At 48.4% G+C, this 20,076-nt stretch overlaps 1 protein-coding gene and 1 long non-coding RNA gene across 2 annotated transcripts in view; one reads left to right on the top strand and one right to left on the bottom strand.

Annotated features, from left to right (window-relative positions):
- Positions 1-1,911: 1,911 nt before the first annotated feature.
- On the top strand, positions 1,912-6,682 carry Npas4 (neuronal PAS domain protein 4). The gene is made up of 8 exons (NM_153626.1): positions 1,912-2,120; positions 2,844-2,995; positions 3,169-3,271; positions 3,381-3,654; positions 3,842-3,951; positions 4,277-4,412; positions 4,533-5,962; positions 6,637-6,682. The coding sequence occupies exons 1-8, from the start codon at positions 1,946-1,948 to the stop codon at positions 6,663-6,665; spliced, it is 2,409 nt and encodes an 802-aa protein (NP_705890.1). The 5' UTR covers positions 1,912-1,945; the 3' UTR covers positions 6,666-6,682.
- A 6,611-nt stretch (positions 6,683-13,293) lies between these two features.
- LOC148007856 (uncharacterized) overlaps positions 13,294-20,076 on the bottom strand; it is a 112,833-nt gene continuing 106,050 nt past the window's right edge. The window contains exons 2-3 of the long non-coding RNA XR_015652828.1: positions 14,522-14,654; positions 13,294-13,451 (exon numbers count right to left, since the gene is read on the bottom strand). This is a non-coding gene — a long non-coding RNA (uncharacterized LOC148007856). The remainder of the gene's footprint in view (positions 13,452-14,521; positions 14,655-20,076) is intronic.

Genomic DNA, 20,076 nt, shown 5'->3' with positions numbered 1-20,076 from the left:
GAGTGTGAACTACTAGTAAGCCATGGCCCCATTCCCCAAAGTACCCTCTTCCCATACCCCCTTCTTTTCATCTGTCTGAAACACACCATCTCTTGCTACCACCCCTCTCCATGAAGAACGGGGACTTTCTTGACCACAAACTTTTCTCCTTGGTGTCAAAGTCCATCTCTATCTCTGTGACTTTCTGCAGCCAGTTCTGTCCCTCTTCCCCAACTTTTTAAATGGTCTCGTTTTTCCGGCTCTAAAACTGCTTTTTTATGTTCCTGCTCTAAGTGAGATTTCAATCAAAAAGTTTCTCTAGTCCTTTGGGAAATGGTAGTGGGATTAAAAAAAAAAAGGCACCCGTTCCCTGTGTAGACAGCAATCACATGTAAGTGACTGAAGAGAGGGGGAGGGTGATGTAAAGACCACACTACCGAGGTAAGCCTGATATGATAGGCGATTAGACCAAAGATGCAAATTATAGGGGTAGGGGATGGGGGTCCACAAAGCCGAGAGAGACTGCCCAACGCTCAATGAAGGAAGAAAAAAAAAAAAACAGGAAAGGTGTATGTGTGCGCGCGCGCGCACAGTAACAAGTGGACAGGCAGAGCGAGGAGCCTTGGTGCTAAAGATGAAACAAGAATTGGAGGGCGATGGGGAGGGGACTCTGGCGGAACTAAAGGGTCTTGGGTAGGTGCAGCAGTCACGGAGGGTCCAGCAAACCCTGGCTTCTTGGCAGCTTCCCCCTCTTCCCGGCCGAAGCGGTGGGGAGAGCTTTCTAGAGCTGTGCGGAGGCCGGTAGGCCCCGCCCGCCGCTGCCGCCGCCGCAGCCGCCGGAGGATTCCTGTCCTAATATGGAGCTGGGATTCCCCCGGCCCCGCCCCCGCCCCCAGCCCGCCGGAGAGACTGGGGCTCGCAAGAGGGCGGGGGAACAGATCGCCTTGGGGGCTGTCAAGCGGGAGGAGATCGTGGGAGAGGTTCAAATACACATTCAGATTCTAACCAGGTCTGGGTCTCTGCCTCAGTTTCCCCGACAGGTGGCAAAGATTAACTAATAGAGGAAGGAGGACTCACAACACACCACAGTGGAGATGTTTGTGTTCCTGTGCTGCTAAGTAAATATGATCAAGGCCAAATTCAGGTGGTCTCTTCTCCACAGGACCACCATTCCACCTGATCCTGGAGATTTAGACCCTCAGGCCAGGTCACGGAGGCGAAGAAGGAATTATTTATTTGAAACTGGCTAAGAGACTTTCAGATTGAATAGACTCCAGAAAAGACCCCTAGTTGTGACCTCGCCCGGTCCCCAAAGCCAAGGAAAGCCCCTCATGTGATTTTTGACCTCTGCCTGGCAGATGGCAGCAAATTGGCAGAGGACCAAGCCCCTTCTCATCCTTTGCCTCCTTAGAAAAAACAATCAATGTTTATAGCAGCCCCTCCTTGTCTTCTACAAACTCTCCTGATAAGGGCTTCAGACCACCCTAACCCGTGTACTGTCCCTCCTCCCAATAGAATACAATGGAAAACCTGGGTCCCTGCACCCCATTCCTAGCTCTGCACAGCTCTCGCCAGCCGGCCCCCTCCGCACCCTCCCTTCTGCCCCTTCCCCCGCCCCCTCCCTCTCCCGTTCGACGTCACGAGATGACGTCGGAAGCCAGGGAGGGAGGAGGAGCACCCCCCTCCCCAGCCAGTGGCTCCCGCTGCAGCTTGCTTTAGCCCAGCCTCCCGCCTCCCGCTCCCCCCCGTCTCTAAAACGAGCCCCCCCACGCCTGTCAGGAGCTATATAAGGCGGATCGAGGCAGGCGAGGGGGGCAGCGCTGCCGAGCGGAGCCCAGGAGTGGAGCGAGAGCGAGCAAGAGCCTGGGCGAAAAGACCGGGAAGCAAGGAAGAGGAAGCCTCCGGTGCATCGGGAAAGGACCGCAGGTGTTCGGGAGCCGGAGCTGGAGCTCCACGGCCGGCAGTCATGTACCGATCCACCAAGGGCGCCTCCAAGGCGCGCCGCGACCAGATCAACGCCGAGATTCGGAACCTCAAGGAACTGCTGCCGTTGGCTGAAGCGGACAAGGTCCGGCTGTCCTACCTGCACATCATGAGTCTTGCCTGCATCTACACTCGCAAGGGTGTCTTCTTTGCTGGAGGTAAGCAAGCTTGGGCTACGGGAGTGACAGGGACCAGGGATGGAGGAGCTGAGGGAACGCGCTGAGATTGCCGCTAGTCTAGGACAGCGTACTGGAAGCCTATGGGGAGAAGGGACTTGAGGGGATCCCGGACTTCCTACTTTTTCTTCTGAGCTCCATCTAGACTAGCCTGAACGATAGTCCTAGCACCGGATTTGTAGGAGATAGATCCCGGTTCCCATTACCTCAGAGGCAGTCCAGGAATCCGGGGAGTGCAAGGAAGGAAGCCTGGCAAACTGCAGGGACAGCCTGCAAAGGCAAAGTATGGGGAAGAGCAGCATGTGCTAGGAAGTGCTGAGAGGGTCTTTCTAAGACCTCTGGAGCGCTGTCCGACGTCCTGAAGCCATCCCTCTTACTCGGCGCTGCCCGTGGTGCTGAAACGACCAAATCCGCGCAATCGCAAGCGCTGTCCGCGGTGCTGAACTCCAGTTCTTTCGGAAGAGCTCTGTCCACAGTGCTGACAGCTGAGGGCTGCCGTGGTTTCCTTCAGGCTCGAAACCCTGGCTAGATAGTTTCAGCAACAGGTTTCCTGGCCAAGATCCACAAGCATAGGGTCAACAGGTGTTTGCAGCAGTAGGTCTGTGAGAATTTACTGTGTCTTTTCTGAGACTCAGAAGATGTTCTCTTCATTTCTGTGTTGACCCTGAGTCTTATTCTGACTTACCCCATTTTCTCACCCTACAGGCACTCCTTTGGCTGGCCCCACGGGGCTTCTCTCTGCTCAAGAGCTTGAAGACATAGTGGCAGCACTACCTGGATTTCTACTTGTGTTCACAGCTGAGGGGAAGTTGCTATACCTGTCGGAGAGTGTGAGCGAGCATCTGGGCCATTCTATGGTGAGTACTGAAAGTCCTTGCACCTCAGATTGGGGCACATGTAGGATAAAATGAGCCACTCACTACTGGAAAGAGAATTACTGGAGGTGGGGTGGGAGATTCTTCCCTGAGAAAAGTCATTGATTGCAGATTGGCTCTTGCTGCCTTCACTAATGATCACCTCTCCTTTCTAGGTGGATCTGGTTGCCCAGGGTGACAGTATTTACGACATCATTGACCCTGCTGACCATCTCACTGTGCGCCAGCAGCTCACCATGCCCTCTGCTCTGGATGCTGGTAAGAACCTCTTCTTGCTTCTTCAGTCCACTCCTCTGCTGCTCTGTTCTGATCATCTACTTCTTCTGATACCCACCCTCTTAGTCAGTTTTTCCTTTTGCTCACCTAGATCGCCTTTTCCGTTGTCGATTTAACACATCCAAGTCCCTCCGGCGCCAGAGTGCAGGCAACAAACTGGTGCTTATTCGAGGTCGATTCCATGCTCACCCACCTGGGGCCTACTGGGCAGGAAACCCCGTGTTCACAGCTTTCTGTGCCCCACTGGAGCCAAGACCCCGTCCCGGCCCTGGCCCTGGCCCTGGCCCTGGTCCTGCCTCTCTCTTCCTGGCCATGTTCCAGAGCCGGCATGCTAAGGACCTAGCCCTACTGGACATTTCTGAAAGGTAAGCTCAGAGTGTTCAAACTCCAGTAAGAAGGGGGACCAGAAAGAAGGGAACCTTAGATTCTTGATCTTAGATTCAGGGCAGGGAGGATGGGGCTTAGGTGGGCAGAGAACATGGGAGGGAGTGAAGTGCATGCATTCTGAGTAAGGAAAACAGAAAGTTGACCTCACCATTTCCACCTTCCCAGTGTCCTAATCTACCTGGGCTTTGAGCGCAGCGAACTGCTCTGTAAATCATGGTATGGACTGCTACACCCCGAGGACCTGGCCCACGCTTCTTCTCAACACTACCGCCTGTGTGAGTGTCCTGAGAGGCTGCGGATAACAGGAAACTGGGAGAAAGCATGGGAGACAGACCAGGAATGGGCTGTGGTCCAAACTGATGTTCAGGAGTTTTGGAGGCTACAGAGTGAACTTGAGAATGAGAAGTCAAGGCAAGACTAGGACAGAGTTAGGAAACCCTGGGTGATGAGGTCAAGGAGGGGAGCCTAGAGGTACAGGTTAGGGTAGTCAGAAAAGAATATGTCACGGCTCCCTCAATTCAGTGTAGAGATGAGAAAGGTGGGTGTGTAGGTGGTGTTGCTTGATGGACCTTCTAATCCTGTATGCCTCTTTCTCCCCAGTGGCTGAAAATGGAGATATTCAGGCTGAAATGGTGGTGAGACTTCAAGCCAAGCATGGAGGCTGGACATGGATTTACTGCATGCTATACTCGGATGGTCCAGAAGGCCCTATTACTGCCAATAACTACCCTATCAGGTAAGCTGTGAGGTGCAAGAGGGTAGAGAGAGGAGGAGGAGCAAAGAGGGATGCAATGAAGAAAACTACTCTGGTAATGGACAGTAAAACCTTACAAGCTGCTGCTTCTTTCCTCTCCAGTGACACGGAAGCCTGGAGTCTTCGCCAGCAGCTAAACTCTGAAAACACCCAGGCAGCCTATGTCCTAGGAACCCCAGCTGTGCTACCCTCATTCTCTGAGAATGTCTTCTCCCAGGAGCACTGCTCTAATCCACTCTTTACACCAGCCCTGGGGACTCCTAGAAGTGCCAGCTTCCCCAGGGCCCCTGAACTAGGTGTGATCTCAACATCAGAAGAGCTTGCCCAACCCTCCAAAGAACTGGACTTCAGTTACCTGCCATTCCCTGCAAGGCCTGAGCCTTCCCTCCAAGCAGACTTGAGCAAGGATTTGGTGTGTACTCCACCTTACACACCCCACCAGCCAGGAGGCTGCGCCTTCCTCTTCAGCCTCCATGAACCCTTCCAGACTCACTTGCCCCCTCCATCCAGCTCTCTCCAAGAACAGCTGACGCCAAGCACGGTGACTTTCTCTGAACAGTTGACACCAAGCAGTGCAACCTTCCCAGATCCACTAACCAGTTCACTACAAGGACAGTTGACTGAAAGCTCAGCCAGAAGCTTTGAAGAACAATTGACTCCGTGCACCTCTACCTTCCCTGACCAGCTGCTTCCCAGCACTGCCACGTTCCCAGAACCTCTGGGTAGCCCCACCCATGAGCAGCTGACTCCTCCCAGCACAGCATTCCAAGCACATCTGAACAGTCCTAGCCAAACCTTCCCAGAGCAACTGAGCCCTAATCCTACCAAGACTTACTTCGCCCAGGAGGGATGCAGTTTTCTCTATGAGAAGTTGCCCCCAAGTCCTAGCAGCCCTGGTAATGGGGACTGTACACTCTTGGCCCTAGCTCAACTCCGGGGTCCCCTCTCTGTGGACGTCCCCCTGGTGCCTGAAGGCCTGCTCACACCTGAGGCCTCTCCAGTCAAGCAAAGTTTCTTCCACTATACAGAGAAAGAGCAGAATGAGATAGATCGTCTCATCCAGCAGATCAGCCAGTTGGCTCAGGGCATGGACAGGCCCTTCTCAGCTGAGGCTGGCACTGGGGGGCTGGAGCCACTTGGAGGGCTGGAGCCCCTGAACCCCAACCTGTCCCTGTCAGGGGCTGGACCCCCTGTGCTTAGCCTGGATCTTAAACCCTGGAAATGCCAGGAGCTGGACTTCTTGGTTGACCCTGATAATTTATTCCTGGAAGAGACGCCAGTGGAAGACATCTTCATGGATCTTTCTACTCCAGACCCCAATGGGGAATGGGGTTCAGGGGATCCTGAGGCAGAGGTCCCAGGAGGGACCCTGTCACCTTGCAACAACCTGTCCCCAGAAGATCACAGCTTCCTGGAGGACTTGGCCACCTATGAAACCGCCTTTGAGACAGGTGTCTCAACATTCCCCTATGAAGGGTTTGCTGATGAGTTGCATCAACTCCAGAGCCAAGTTCAAGACAGCTTCCATGAAGGTAGGTCCAGCCCAAATGTCCAAGAGCCCTCCCTGCTCCTCTAGCCAGGCACTGCATAGATTGGGTGAATCAGCTCCCCTCTCCGAAACTCTGTTTTATTAAGAGAACAATATCACCTCCTACTATACAGAGAGTAGCGAGGATAAGAACAATGCAAAACTTTGTATGAAAGATGAGTAGACGTGGTGGGTGGGGAGGCGATACAGGATATGATGATAGACGATCCCTAGGCAGAAGCTTGAAAGCTCATGAGAGACCTAGACCAGACAACACTCCCAGTTTATAGATGAAATTAATCAAGGCCCCAGAGTTAAAGAAACTTTAAGTCACACAAAAATTGGTGGAAGCTGTTGCTTCCCCTAAAAGGGACACAGAGCAACAGCTGGTTAAAATTAGGAGAAACAAAGAACAGTGCCAAGCCCCTAGCTCTATTCTGGTGGCCCTGTGCTGTGTGTCCAAAGCTGTGGCCACAGTTTCCTTCCATAAGTCCATGTTGCCTCTTATCTGCGGATACCCTGGGGATCCTTTCATTTGAAGTCCGTAGAATGTAGCAATCTTGTACAACGGCCTAAGCCAAGGACCCTTTTACTTAATAAGCTTGACTGACTCTCTCTCTCTCTCTCTCTCTCTCTCTCTCTCTCTCTCTCTCTCTCTCTCTCTCTCTCCCCCCACAGATGGAAGTGGAGGGGAACCAACGTTTTGAATAAGTCTGTGACTTAACGTCGTCAAGTATGGCATATTGTCATCAAGACGTGGAGCCGCTCTCCACCCCCCCGGGACTGTTGGGGGGATTCTGGGGGCCAGAGGGGGATATATCTGATTCTCCAGGCCCTGAAGGATTTAGGGGGGAGGTGGGAGGGCAAGGGAGGGGAGCAACTTTTTAAAATCAAGGGACTTCGAGCGATCCCAATTTCCATTTCAATCTGTATTCACTCGTAGTGAGCTTCCTTGAATGGATTTCAAGCGGAAAATGGGGGAGTCTCACTTCCCCACCGCGCTGCCCCATGGGCCTGGGCCAGTTCTCCGCTCCTAGGGGCCAAGCCACCCCTAGGCTTTGGTGGGGGAAAGGCATGGCCCACCTGGGGCTAGCCTGTGCCCTGAGGGGCTCTTGACACCCACGTAGAATTCTCTACAAACCAGTAACGGGATTTCAATTCCGACGGACTCTGCCGCCCTGGCGGCCCTTCCTGTGACTTTTGTGCCCCGCGCCTGGGGTGGGGGGCGCGAAGAGACGCTACATTCCTTTCCGATGGAGGAAGGCAGATCTGCCGTCACACGTGTGCTTGCACGAGTGCGTGTACCTGGTGCGGGACTCACCCGGCCGCCAGACCGCCTAGGCTTGCCCAGGTGGCCACCTCGTGGTGCTGCGGTGACTTTGTAGCCAACTTTATAATAAAGTCCAGTTTGCCTTTTTGGTACCTCTGGTGTTGTGCACTACTGTGAAAAGGGAAGGGGGGAGGGGAAAGCTTAAGGAGCCCAGATAGGAGGCTGTGGCAGGAGACACAGGTTAGATCTCCTCTCAGCCCTGGTATCTCTAAGTGAAGTGGAGAGTCATATATCTCCATTTGACTCTTTGGCCCGCACTATGCTAGACGACTGAGCACTTGTCAGAAGCAGACACTACACCAAAGACACTGGAGTCTTCTCTCTGCCCTGGGTTTACAGTGTTCACAGTGTGGTAGGGAGGAGAGCGCCGAGGGCTGTACGAGCTTGGCACTGATCTTGGACATGGATTTAAAGTCTCTGGTTGTTTCCTGTCTGGTCTTTCAGGATATTGATTTCCGCCTTATATTTTTTAAATCAGAAGCTGAAACTTGTTATGCTTGCATAGGGCTTTTTCGGTTAGCAAACATCCAATCCGCTGCAATAAATCTATTTCATTGATAAGCAAATGGATAATCTGTCCCCCCACAGTCACAGGTGGGAGACACATCAACCACTCCCCCCAAGTCTGAGCTGGTCTCCCAGCTCTCAAAGCCATCGAATAACCGTCTTAGACCATCTCCTCACAGACCCCCCAAGAAAGGCCGTGTTGGTTGGAGCAGGGTCTTCTCTGATGCTTCCAAGTCTGCAAAGTGGAGCTCAGGGACAGTGACTGGAGGAAGAAATATCAGAAAATGGTGTTTGACTCCAGACTCAGGAGCTCAATCCCACAGAGTGTGGTTTCACTGTCCCACAGAGGGGGACAAGTGAAAGTTAGGAGGTAGAAAGACCTGGATCCAATCACACTCCCCCCACTTAGTTTTGGAGTGCATCTGAAGGCTCCACTTCCTCACAGGGAAAAGAAGGGCAGCAACCAAGAGGCACTGTGAGGACAGAACACAAGTCTCTTCCAACTCAGGAAGTGCCACAAACACTCAAGTCGTTTTGACCTCCAGGTCAGTGGTGACCTGGAGACTTAGAGAAAGCCTCTTTCTCAAGGAGAGGACAACTCCAGGCTCCAGTCTTTCCACAGAAGCACAGGACACAGCGTTGAGAACCCTGTAGCCTCCACTCATTCAGAAGCTCAGCTGTGGAGACAGGCCCTCCAGAGGTCCTTCCTTCACAAAAAGGAAGCTATTCTCAGGGACCTTTCCCTTGTTTGATGGGTTTCTGGGTGGAGCCAAGAGCTTCCCTGTTACCCCCAGAGGAATCTCTCTCAGCTCTGTTCCCTCCTCAGCACAGGGATATGGAGATGGAGAGATGGAGAAAGGTGCTTGTGCCAAGAATGATGATCTGTATTTGATCCAGCTTGATGGAAGGAGGTGACCAAGCCCTGAAAGTTGTCCTCTGACCTGTAACTGCACTCCAGGACATACTTATGCTTGTATGAGTGCACTGGCACGCACACACACACACAAACACACACAATGTACACATATATATCACACACACACTACACACATACACATGACACGCATATACCACATACACTATATACTCACATATTACATATGCTACACACACATACACCACATATACTACACACACACTACATGCTACACATGCATATACCACACACACACTACACACTACATATATATGCCACACACATACACCACACACTACATACACATATACACACACCACACACAAACACTACATACACACATATGTCACACACACATCACACACACATACTACACACACTACATACACATATATAACACACTACATACAAACACTACATACACACATATATCACATGCACACACCACACACTATACATTTACCACACACAAGCACACATACATATTAAACATACACAATACCACACACACTACACACACTATATACATATACCACACACACATACCGCACACACATACTGTACATACACTACATACCACACATACTACTAATAAAAAATAATAAAAATTTTAAACGGAGTGGATTTAGAAAGTGAAATTTCTGTGAAAAGAAAAGGAAAACTCCCGTGATATTTGGTGGTGGGTGATAATAGTATATGCTTTGTTTGTTTTTGTTTGTTGTATTTTCTTGTTTATTTTTGCCTCTGATTTTTTTGCTTGTTTGTTGTAAACTGCCTCTGCCTCCTGGGCACTGGATTAATGTTTAAATTAAATAAAGTTAATTTATTTTCATTTTTGGGACAAGATTTCTTTGTGTAGCCTTAGTTGTTCTTGAACTGTAGATTATGCTGGCCTTGAACTCACAGAGATCTGCTTGCTTCTGCCTCCTGAGTGCTGGGATTAAAGTTTGTGGGTTTTTTTTTAAATAAAATTACAGATGTCTACTGTCTTTATATCATGCCCCATATCTCCATGCCCTCTGTGGTTTATTTTTGTTGTCATAGTGGTGATAGGTGGGTTTTTTGTTTGTTTGTGTTTTTTTGAGACAGCATATCATATCATTCTTCAGCCCGGGCCAATCTGGAGTTCATTATGTAGTTCAAACTGGCCACAGACTTTGCAAATCCCCCTGCCTTAGCCTCACAGGGGCTGGGATTACAGAAGAGCCAGACCACCTGGTCCTGTGTGAGGAAAATCAAGTAGAAGAGGCGATATCGCCACCTGCTGGAGGAAGAAGCTGCTGAGGCCCTGGCCGTTCAGGAATCTTCACCTTAGGACAGGGTAAACTGAGTCCCTGGAAGAGGGAAGGACTTCAGGATCTGAGAGTGACTGATGTTCTGAGAACAGGGTGCATGAGAGAAGGTGTCTTAATCATTGTACTATTGCTGTGAGGGGACACCGTGACCAAGGCGACTTATAAAATAAAGCATTTAGTTGGAGATTTGCTTAGCGTTTCAGAAGGTTGCTCCATGACCATCATAGCAGAGAGCACGGTTGTATGCAGGTAGACACGGCACTGGAGAAGTGGCTAAGAGCTTACATCTCACCCACAAGATAGAGGCAGAGAGGGGTTGGGGATTTAGTAGAGCACTTGCCTAGCAAGCGCAAGGCCCTGGGTTCGGTCCCCAGCTCCGAAAAAAAGAAAAAAGAAAAAAAAAAAGATAGAGGCAGGGGTTGGGGATTTAGCTCAGCGGTAGAGCGCTTGCCTAGCAGGAGCAAGGCCCTAGCAAGGCCCTGGGTTCGGTCCCCAGCTCCGGAAAAAAAAAAAAAAAAGAAAAAGAAAAAAAAAAAAAAAGATAGAGGCAGAGAGAAACCTCAAAGTCCACACCTTCTTCTACAACAAACCCCTCCTGATCCTTCCTAAATGGCCCACCAAAATGGAAACTAAGCATCCACATATATGAGTCTATGGGGACCATTATCATCCAAACCATAATGGAGGGCTCGAGTTTGGGGACCAGAAAGGGGATGGCTTAGTGGGTAAGGGTATTAGCTGCCAAGCCTGAAAACCTGAGTTCAATCCCTAGGTCTGCATGGTAGGAAGAAAGAACGGATTCCAGTAAGTTATCCTCTGACTTCCATGCACACCACGATACTCACGCTCACACAGATACACAGTCAAAAAGAAAGACTTAGCAGAAGGATTCATTCTACTCTTTCACATTTTTCCTGTGATAGATCTCTCATGACACTTGCCTGAGCCAGGAGCAGTCCTTGGTTCTGGGGAAACTGAATAAACAAGGTCGCTGGGGCCGGAGAGATGTACTGTCCAGGGAACATAACAACAGGTAAGAAAAAGCCTGAGTACTGAAGGCAAGAACTAGAGTATTGTGACAAAATAACAGGGGACTAATTTACAGTGCCACCTTCTGAAAAGGTGACACTGAGCTAACACTAACAGATGAGAACGGAGAACAGTCAAATCTAAAGGAAGCATCTGTAGGAACATTAGATGGAAGACTGACCTTCGTAAGAAATACAAAGGAAGTTCTGAGGGCTGAGACAAGCAGAAGAGTAGCTGGAGAGAAGGCTGCCCCACACTCTTAGCCTGAGGTAAAACCATCTAGGTCTTATTCTAGCTGAGTGCGGTGCTGCACACCCATAAACCCAGCACTCAAAAGGCTGAGGGTGGAGAATCTCGAACTCCTGGACAACCTGGGCCACATCCAAAGTCCCTGTCTCATAAAAACCAAAAACCACAAACCAAAACAAAACAAAAAACCCCTACAAACAACGACAAAAAAACTCAAGCCAAAAACCAAAGTGCTGGTGTCCTAGTTATGGTTACTATTGCTTTGATGAAACACCATGATCAAAAGCAAACTGGGGACGAAAGGGTTTATTTGGCTTGCACTCCACATCATAGTCCACTACTGAAGGAATCCAGAACAGGAACCCAGGCAAGGCAGGAACCTGGAGCAGAAGCTAATGAAGAGGTCATGGAGGAATGCTGCTTACTGGCTTGCTCTCCATGGCTTGTGCAGCCTGCTTTCTTAAAGATCTCAGAACCAACAGCCTAGGGATGGCCCCACCCACAATGAGCTGGGCCCTTCCCATCAATCACTAGTTAAGAAAATGTCCTACAGGCTTGCCTACAGTCCAATCTTTTTTTTTTTTCTTTTTTTCGGAGCTGGGGACCGAACCCAGGGCCTTGTGCTTGCTAGGCAAGCGCTCTACCGCTGAGCTAAATCCCCAACCCCGCCTACAGTCCAATCTTATGGAGGTACCTTCTGAATGGAGGTTTCTTCCTCTCAGATGAATGGCTGACTGTAGCTCGAGTCAGGTAGACAGAAATCTAGCCAGCAGCTGGAGATCTGGCTCAGCAGTTAAGATCGCATACTGCTTTTGTGGAGGACCAGAGCTGAGATCCTAGCACCCACGTCAGGTGGCTCACAACACAGTCTGGAACTCCAGCTCCAGGGGAGCCAATGCCTCTTCCGGCCTCTGTGTGCACTGTGCTCATAAGCAGTTACAGACACACAGAGACATATAAGCACATACATAAATAAAACAGGAGGAATCTTAAATTAACAACCAAGTTTACTCACTGTGTAACAGGAATGTTTGCAACTGTTGTAACTGCAATATGTGTGTGTGGGTGTGCATGCAGTGCGTGTGTGCATCTGTGTGTGTGTGTGTGTGACTGCATGTGCGTCTGAGTGTGTGTGTGTGTGTGTGTGTGTGTGTGTGTTCTGACACCCACCGCTCTTCTCAGTCTCTGTACTGGTGATACTGAGCCCTGAAACATAACCTCAGGAAGGATGTAAGAAGTTGCGTTCATCACAGGATGAATTGTTTGTAACTTCCTGTTGTTTGAGATTCTTTAGCCCTGGATAGTCTCAAATTTAGAGCAATCCCTCTGCCTTAGCTTCTTGAGTACTGGGATTACAGGCATCTATTACCACAGATTTTGTTTGTTTTTGTTTATGTGTATGTATATATGTCTCTATATATGTATATAGGTACATGTATGCAGGTGCCCGCAGAAGTCAGAAGATGGTGCCAACCCTCCCAGATTTAGTGTTGCAGATGTTTTTGAGCTCCTTACGTGGGTGCTGGAAAGCAAACTCTAGTCTCCTGCAAGAGCAACAAGGATCCTAAGCTGTCTCTCCAGCTCCTCTCTTTTTTTCCATTCTTTCTTTTTATTTTGTTTCTGAGATCGGTTTTTGTGTGGCCCTGGCTGTCCTTGACTCTGAATTCAGGAAGTGGAGGAAGCCCTGTGTCTTAGTCAGGGTTACTGTTGTGATGAACCACCGAGACCAAAACCAAGCTGGAGGGGAGGGGTTTATTCCACCACAGTTCCTTATCACCGTTCATCATCAAAAGCCGTGAGGACAGGAACTCGAGCAGAGCAGGAGCCTAGAAACAGGACTGATGCAGAGGCCATGAAGGGATGCTGCTTACTGGCTTGCTCAACCTGCTTTCTTTATTTCTTCCTTCCTTCCTTCCCTCCCTCCCTCCTTCCTTCCTTCCCTCCCTCCCTCCTTCCTTCCTTCCTTCCTTTCTCTCTAAGATTTCTTTATTTACTTTATGTGAGTATACTGTCGCTGTCTTCAGACACACCAGAAGAGGGCATCAGATCCCATTACAGATGGTTGTGAGCCACCATGTGGTTGCTGGGAATTGAACTCAGGACCTCTGGAAGAGCAGTCAGTGCTCTTAACCACCGAGCCATCTCTCCAGCACCTCAGCCTGCTTTCCTATAGAAGCCAGAACCACCAACCCAAGGAAGGCCCCAGCTACAAAGAACTGGGCCTTCCCCCATCAATCATGATAAGAAAATGTTCTATAGGTTGCCCCACAGCCTGATCTTATAGAGGCATTTTCTCCATCGAGGTCCCCTCCTCTCAAATGACTTCATCTTGTGTCAAATTAACATAAAACTATTCAGCACACACTGAGCAGTCAAAGTCCCGAGTGAATGAATATATATTTTGTCATGGTCACATCTTGTCAAGGGCTCCAAGATCAATTCCTCACGTGGTGCAGTTTCAAGAGAAATGGCAAAACTTTCGGGAGGAAGCCTGATATAAGTCTTTATGAAGGATTGATCAGTGTGTAAAAAGATTGGTGGGACTGGAGAGATGGCTCAGAGGTTAAGAGCACTGGCTGTTCTTCCAAAGGTCCTGAGTTCAATTCCCAGAAACGACATGGTAGCTTCTAATCATCCGTAATGAGATTTGGTGTCCTCTTCTGGCTTGTAGGCATATATACAGGTAGAATATTGTATAATAAATAAATTATTTAAAAAATGGGGTTGGGGATTTAGCTCAGTGGTAGAGCGCTTGCCTAGAAGCGCAAGGCCCTGGGTTAGGTCCCCAGCTCCAAAAAAAAAAAAAAGAAAAGAAAAGAAAAAAAAAAAAGATTGGCAACAAGAGCTTCCTCTTCTTGGATAGCTTTAACCTGAGACTGCTCACCACCAGAGACCTACTACAGAGACCAGGTAACCCCTCCCCGTGTACCAAATGATGTGCTGAGGTCCGGGCAGTGGTCGCAGTAGTGTTAGAGAACCCCACCCGATCCCAGCTTCCTTGTATGTGTGTCTGTCCTTTACCGATTGCCCCTAGCAAGCTTCCAGGAACCCAGCTGCTAAGTGGGTTGTGCTAAGTGGGTTGTGCACTCCCCATGCAGAGCTGTTTGTCTGGGACAAGGACGTGCTGTGCATAGCCAGGGCTGGCCTTAAAGTCATGATCCCCCTCCCTCATCTTCCTAAGATGCCCAGGTTTCAGGCAGGCCTTACCATTCCTTTTAAATGCAACTGAGGGAATACAAAACAGTTAAGAACTTGGCTAAGGGGCTGGGGATTTAGCTCAGTGGTAGAGCGCTTACCTAGGAAGCGCAAGGCCCTGGGTTCGGTCCCCAGCTCCGAAAAAAAGAACCAAAAAAAAAAAAAAAGAATTTGGCTAAATAAATGAGGGTAACCCTAGAGCTGGGGAGGCAGAGATAAGCATATCCCTGGGGCTTTGGTGAGTCTCATGTCAGGGAGAGACCTTGTCTCAAGAAACCACATGGAAGGGACTGAAGACTCTGCTCTGTGGCTGAGTGCTTGCTGCAGTCGAAGAGATTCGAACTCAGTTCTCAGCAGCCACGGCAGACGGCTCACAAACACCTGTGCCTGCAGTTCCAGGGGATCCCACACCCTCTTCCGGCCTCCATACGCACTCACACACACACATTAGCATTCCCACACACGCACACAATTAAAAGTAAAAATATATAAAAATTTGAAAAACAAAGCAAGATGGAAACCCACTTAAGGAACAACACCCAAATCCTCTGGCCATCATATAGGCACCCAAAATACACACAAATTGTTACAGGAAGATGGTAGTGAAAAATTGTCTAAATAATCACTTGGTTAAAAGTAGAAAAAGAAGCTGGGCAGTGGTGGTGCAGGCCTTTGATTACAACGCTTGGGAAACAGAGGCAGGCGGATCTGTGAGTGCGAGGCCAGCCTTGTCTACAGAACAAGTTCCAGGTCAGCCAAGACTACACAGGAAAACCTGTCTCAACAAACAAAAAGAAAAAGGAGGAAGGAAGGAAGGAAAGAAGGAAGGAAGGGAGGGAGGAAAGAAAGAAAGAAAGAAAGAAGGAAAGAAGGAAAGAAGGAAAGAAGGAAAGAAAGAAAGAAAGAAAGAAAGAAAGAAGGAAAGAAAGAAAGAAAGAGTAGAAAGAGAAACTACCATTAATCCCAGCATTCTGGAGGCAGAGGCAGGCAGATCTCTGAGTTCAAGGCCAGCCTGGTCTACAGAGCAAGTTCTAGAACAGTCAGGGTTGCAAAGAGAAACCTTGTGTAGGGAAAACAACAAAGACAAGATAAAGGACCAAGCAGAGTGGGGCTAGAAAGCTGTCTCAGCAGCTAAAAGCACTTGCAGCTCTTACAGAGGATCCGAGATGGATCCAGGCACCCATGACAGCTCACAACTATCCTAACTCCAGTTCCGGAAAATCCAACTCTCTTTTCTGGCTTTCATGGGCACCAGATATAGATGCAATGCAGTAAATATGAGTATAGGTGATGTACTAAAAATGTGCCAAAGAGATTCCTCTTTTTAAAAAGGATAGAAAAAGATAGGCTCTCGACCGCTGAGTTACACCCCAGATCTCAATTTTTTAACATTATGTATAAATATGCACCCCAATATAGCAGGAAAATGTACTGGGGATATAGTTTAAAGGGGAAAGCACTGGCTGTGTAAGTGTGAGGAGCTGAGTTCAAAGCCCCCAAACTCATGTAATGTTGTGCATTCACACGTCTGTCTAGACATGTCATCCTAGAGCGAGACCGGAGAATCCATGGTAGCTAGGCTGGGGTTTGTAAATATGATCATCAGAGACAGTGTCTCAAACAAGGTGCAAGTGAGGACCAACGGCTAACACACACACACACACACACACACACACACACACACACACACACAGAGAGAGAGAGAGAGAGAGAGAGAGAGAGAGAGAGAGAGAGAGAGAGAGAGAGAGAGAGGAGGGGGAGGGAGAGGGAGAGGGAGAAAGGTCACAACGAATGATTGGACTTCTCAAACAGAAGGAGATTATAGGAGTTTTTGCCTCTTTCTTTTTGATATTTAAAGTACAATTTCTTGTTTGTTTTTCTAGAGAGGGTTTCTAGGTGTAGCTTTGAATATCCTGGAATTCTCTCTGTAGACCAGGCTGGCCCCTAACTTACAGAGATCTAACTGCCTCTGCTTCCTCGAATGCTGGGATTAAAGGTGTGTGTCACCATCACTGGTGGCACATTTTCTTTTGAGACAGGGTCCTATGTAGCCCAGGCTAGCCTAGAACTTGCCATATAACTGAGATGACCTTGAACTTTTGGTTTTCCTGTGTCCATCTCCCAGGCACGCACATCATAATTAACAGTATCCCTCCCACTTTTCCTTTCCTTTTCTCTTTTGCTTTTGTGTGTGCATGTGTCTGCATACATATTTATGTATGAGTGCATGTGTGTGCCAGTGCATGTGGACTAGAGGTCAACATTGGATGTCTTTTTCAACCTCTATCTTATTTTTTATTTATTTATGTATTTTATGTATATGGGTGTTTTGTCTGCACACCATATCTGCACACCAGAAGAGGGCATCAGATCTCATCGAACTACAGATATAGACAGTTGTGAGCTGCCATGTGGTTGCTAGGAATTGAATTTAGAACTCTTAATCGCTGAGCCATCTCTCCATTCCCCCTTTCTTTTAATGTTTGATTTTTTTAAAAAAAGATTTATTTATCCATTCATGTGATAAATGAAAACACTGTAGCTGTCTTTAGACACACCAGAAGAGGGCATCGGATCCCATTACAGATGGTTGTGAGCCACCATGTGGTTGCTGGGAATTGAACTCAGGACCTCTGGAAGAGCAGTAAGTGCTCTTAACTGCTGAGCCATCTCTCCAGCCCATGTTTGAATTTTTATCTATGTGCATATGGGCTCAGGCACACAGGACTGCACACATGGAGTCCAGACATGGACCATGTTATTCCTTTACCATCCTTCACTCTCCCATTGAAGCAGGGCTCTCCTAAACCCGGGGCTATTTTCTTGCCAAGGCCAGAGGCGAGCAATCCTCCACAATGCTCTTGTCACTGTGCCTCCTTCCGAGCTCGAGTTACAGACTCCGTGCTGCGTGCCCAGCTTGATTCAGAAATGAAGTGGGTGCTGGGTTCAGAACGCAGGACTTACAATTGTATCACAAGAGCTCTTAATCACTGAGCCATTTCTCCAGCCTCATCTTATGTTTTTGAGTCAGGGTCTCTCGCTGAACCCAGAGGTTCGTGTGCTGTAGAGTTCATTGACAGCATGGTTCACCAGCAGACCCCAGGAGTCCTGACTGCCTTCCTGGTGGCTGTAACAGCACTGGAATTACACTCAACCTTCCCCCCACCCCATCTCATTTTTCAACACAGTGTTTCTCTGTGCAGCCCTGGAACTCACGCTGTAGAACAGGCTGGCCTTAACAACACAGATCTGCCTGTCTCTGCCTCCCAAGGGCTGGGACTAAAGGTTCTACCACCACTCAGCAAATTAAACTTTATGTTTTTCTTTTTAAGATTTATTTATTTTTGTATTTGAGTGGTCTATCTGCATGTACACCTCTATGCCAGAAGAGGGCATCAGATCCCATAGATTGCTGTGAGCTACCTTGTAGTTGCTGGGAATTAAACCTCCGGAGGAGCCAGTGCTCTTAACCCTTGAGCCATTTCTCCAGCCCTACAGCCAGCTTGCTCATGTGGGGTCCAGGGAACTGAATTCAGACTCTCATGTGTGTACAGCAAGTACCTTACAGTCTGAGCCATCTTAGTTTTATTTCCTTGTAAGTGCTTTATAACACTTTCCAAATTTCCTCCAGTGTAAAGCGTATCCAGTAAGAACTGAAAACATCCTTCCCGAAGACCAGCTTTCATGGTGCCAAAGGAACCACAGTAAATTCCAGGGAGAGAGACAACCAATGTTCTCTCCAGCTATGACACCTATGGACAACCTCAATAAACAACAAGGCAGAGTTGAGGGTGCAACAGTGGCACCTCTTCCTTGGTGGCAACCAAGGACTCTAATTGGACTTAAGCCCCACTCAGCAAGAGGGAAACAGTGCCTGGTACTGGAAACTTAGCCAGCTACTTAGGGCTAGTGAAGTCATGGCCCGTGGGTAGAATTTAAAACCACTACTTTATAAACCAGCATGATTCCCAACAACAATTTAGACATTTGTTCTTTTTTTAAAAAAAAAAGATTTATTCATTTATTATATATACATACACTGTAGCTGTCTTCAGACACACCAGAAGAGGGCATCAGATCTCATTACAGATGGTTGTGAGCCACCATGTGGTTGCTGGGATTTGAACTCAGGACCTCAGGAAGAGCAGTCGGTGCTCTTAACTGCTGAGCCCAGACATTTGCTCTTATGCCCACAGACAGTGTAGTCCTCACCCCTTATCAAAAAAACTTCTCGTTGTAAAACAGAAACCAGTATAGCAAATCACAACCAATCAAAACGTAGAGTTGTGGAACCCTATACCAATGGACACATCCACAAAACATTCTCCAGCTAGGGCTCAGGGAATGTTTCAGAAGAGGGGTGAAGAGGCTGGAGAGATGGCTCAGTGGTAATGGAATCTGATGCCCTCTTCTGGTGTGTCTGAAGACAGCTACAGTGCACTTATGTATAATAAATAAATCAATCTTGGGGCTTGGGGGGAAGAGGGGTGAAAATGTTGCAAGAGCCAGAGGACCAGGACGTTTTCTGTGTGATTGTGTCTTCTAGTAACCTCAAAGCTATACCCAAAAGTCTCCCTGACACAACTGCCTAAACATGAGCCAAACAAAGACGCCCCAATGGCCATAGCAAGGTGGACGAGGGAAAACCTGTGAGGCGGACAACTAAGAAATGCTAAGGTTCTTCTCTAGGGATGAGCAGACCAACTGGTTATCCAATACATAACATATCCAAAACCGAAAACATACATGGAAGTAACACAGTACAGGCTGAACAGGTTTTACATATATGATTCTACAATGTAATAAAACAGGATTAGTAACCATGTTTAACTATTAATACTATGTGACAAGTTGACTAAATTGTTGTCCAGAATGTTGACAAACAAAAATAATGTCCAGCATATAACACATGGCAAACACAAATTTCATCTCTCCTGCAATTCTGTCTCTCTTCTGAGAGAACACTTGATGTTCTGAAGAATGGGGAAGCAGGAGGCCAAGGGTCCTCAGGGACTTCTCGGGCAGGCGTCTGCTGGAACTTCACTTATGTAGGTCTATGTAGGTCTAGCACTGCGACTCAGTTGTTCTCCCTGACCCAAGGTAGATTCAGAAGCTTGGGAGGCAGAGCTGAGAGCGACACAGCTCTGGCTCTGGTTGGATGAGGCCCTGGGTTTCATCTCCAACAGCACACACAGGCACACATGCACGCACGCACACATGCACACAAAACAAAACAAAACCCCAGCAAGGTTTGTTTTTTTTTTTTTTAAAGATTTATTCATTTATTATATATAAGTACACTATAGCTGTCTTCAGATACACCAGAAGAGGGCATCAGATCTCTTTACAGATGGTTGTGAGCCACCATGTGGTTGCTGGGAATTGAACTCAGGACCTCTGGAAGAGTAGTCGGATGCTCTTAACCGCTGAGCCATCTCTCCAGCCCACAAGGTTTGTTTTAAAGATACATTTATTATGTAGTGTTTTGTCTGCATGTACACCTGCAGGCCAGAAGAGGGCACAGGATCTCACTATAGATAGTTATGAGCCACCGTGTGGTTGCTGGGAACTGAACTCAGGACCTCTGAAAGAGCAGC

The sequence above is a fragment of the Rattus norvegicus genome, chromosome 1, assembly GCF_021556685.1.
Source record: "Rattus norvegicus strain SHRSP/BbbUtx chromosome 1, alternate assembly SHRSP_T2T, whole genome shotgun sequence".
Lineage (NCBI taxonomy): Eukaryota > Metazoa > Chordata > Mammalia > Rodentia > Muridae > Rattus > Rattus norvegicus.
The sequence above is the reverse complement of the archived record's forward strand: the minus strand, read 5'-3'. Positions and strand labels throughout refer to the sequence as shown.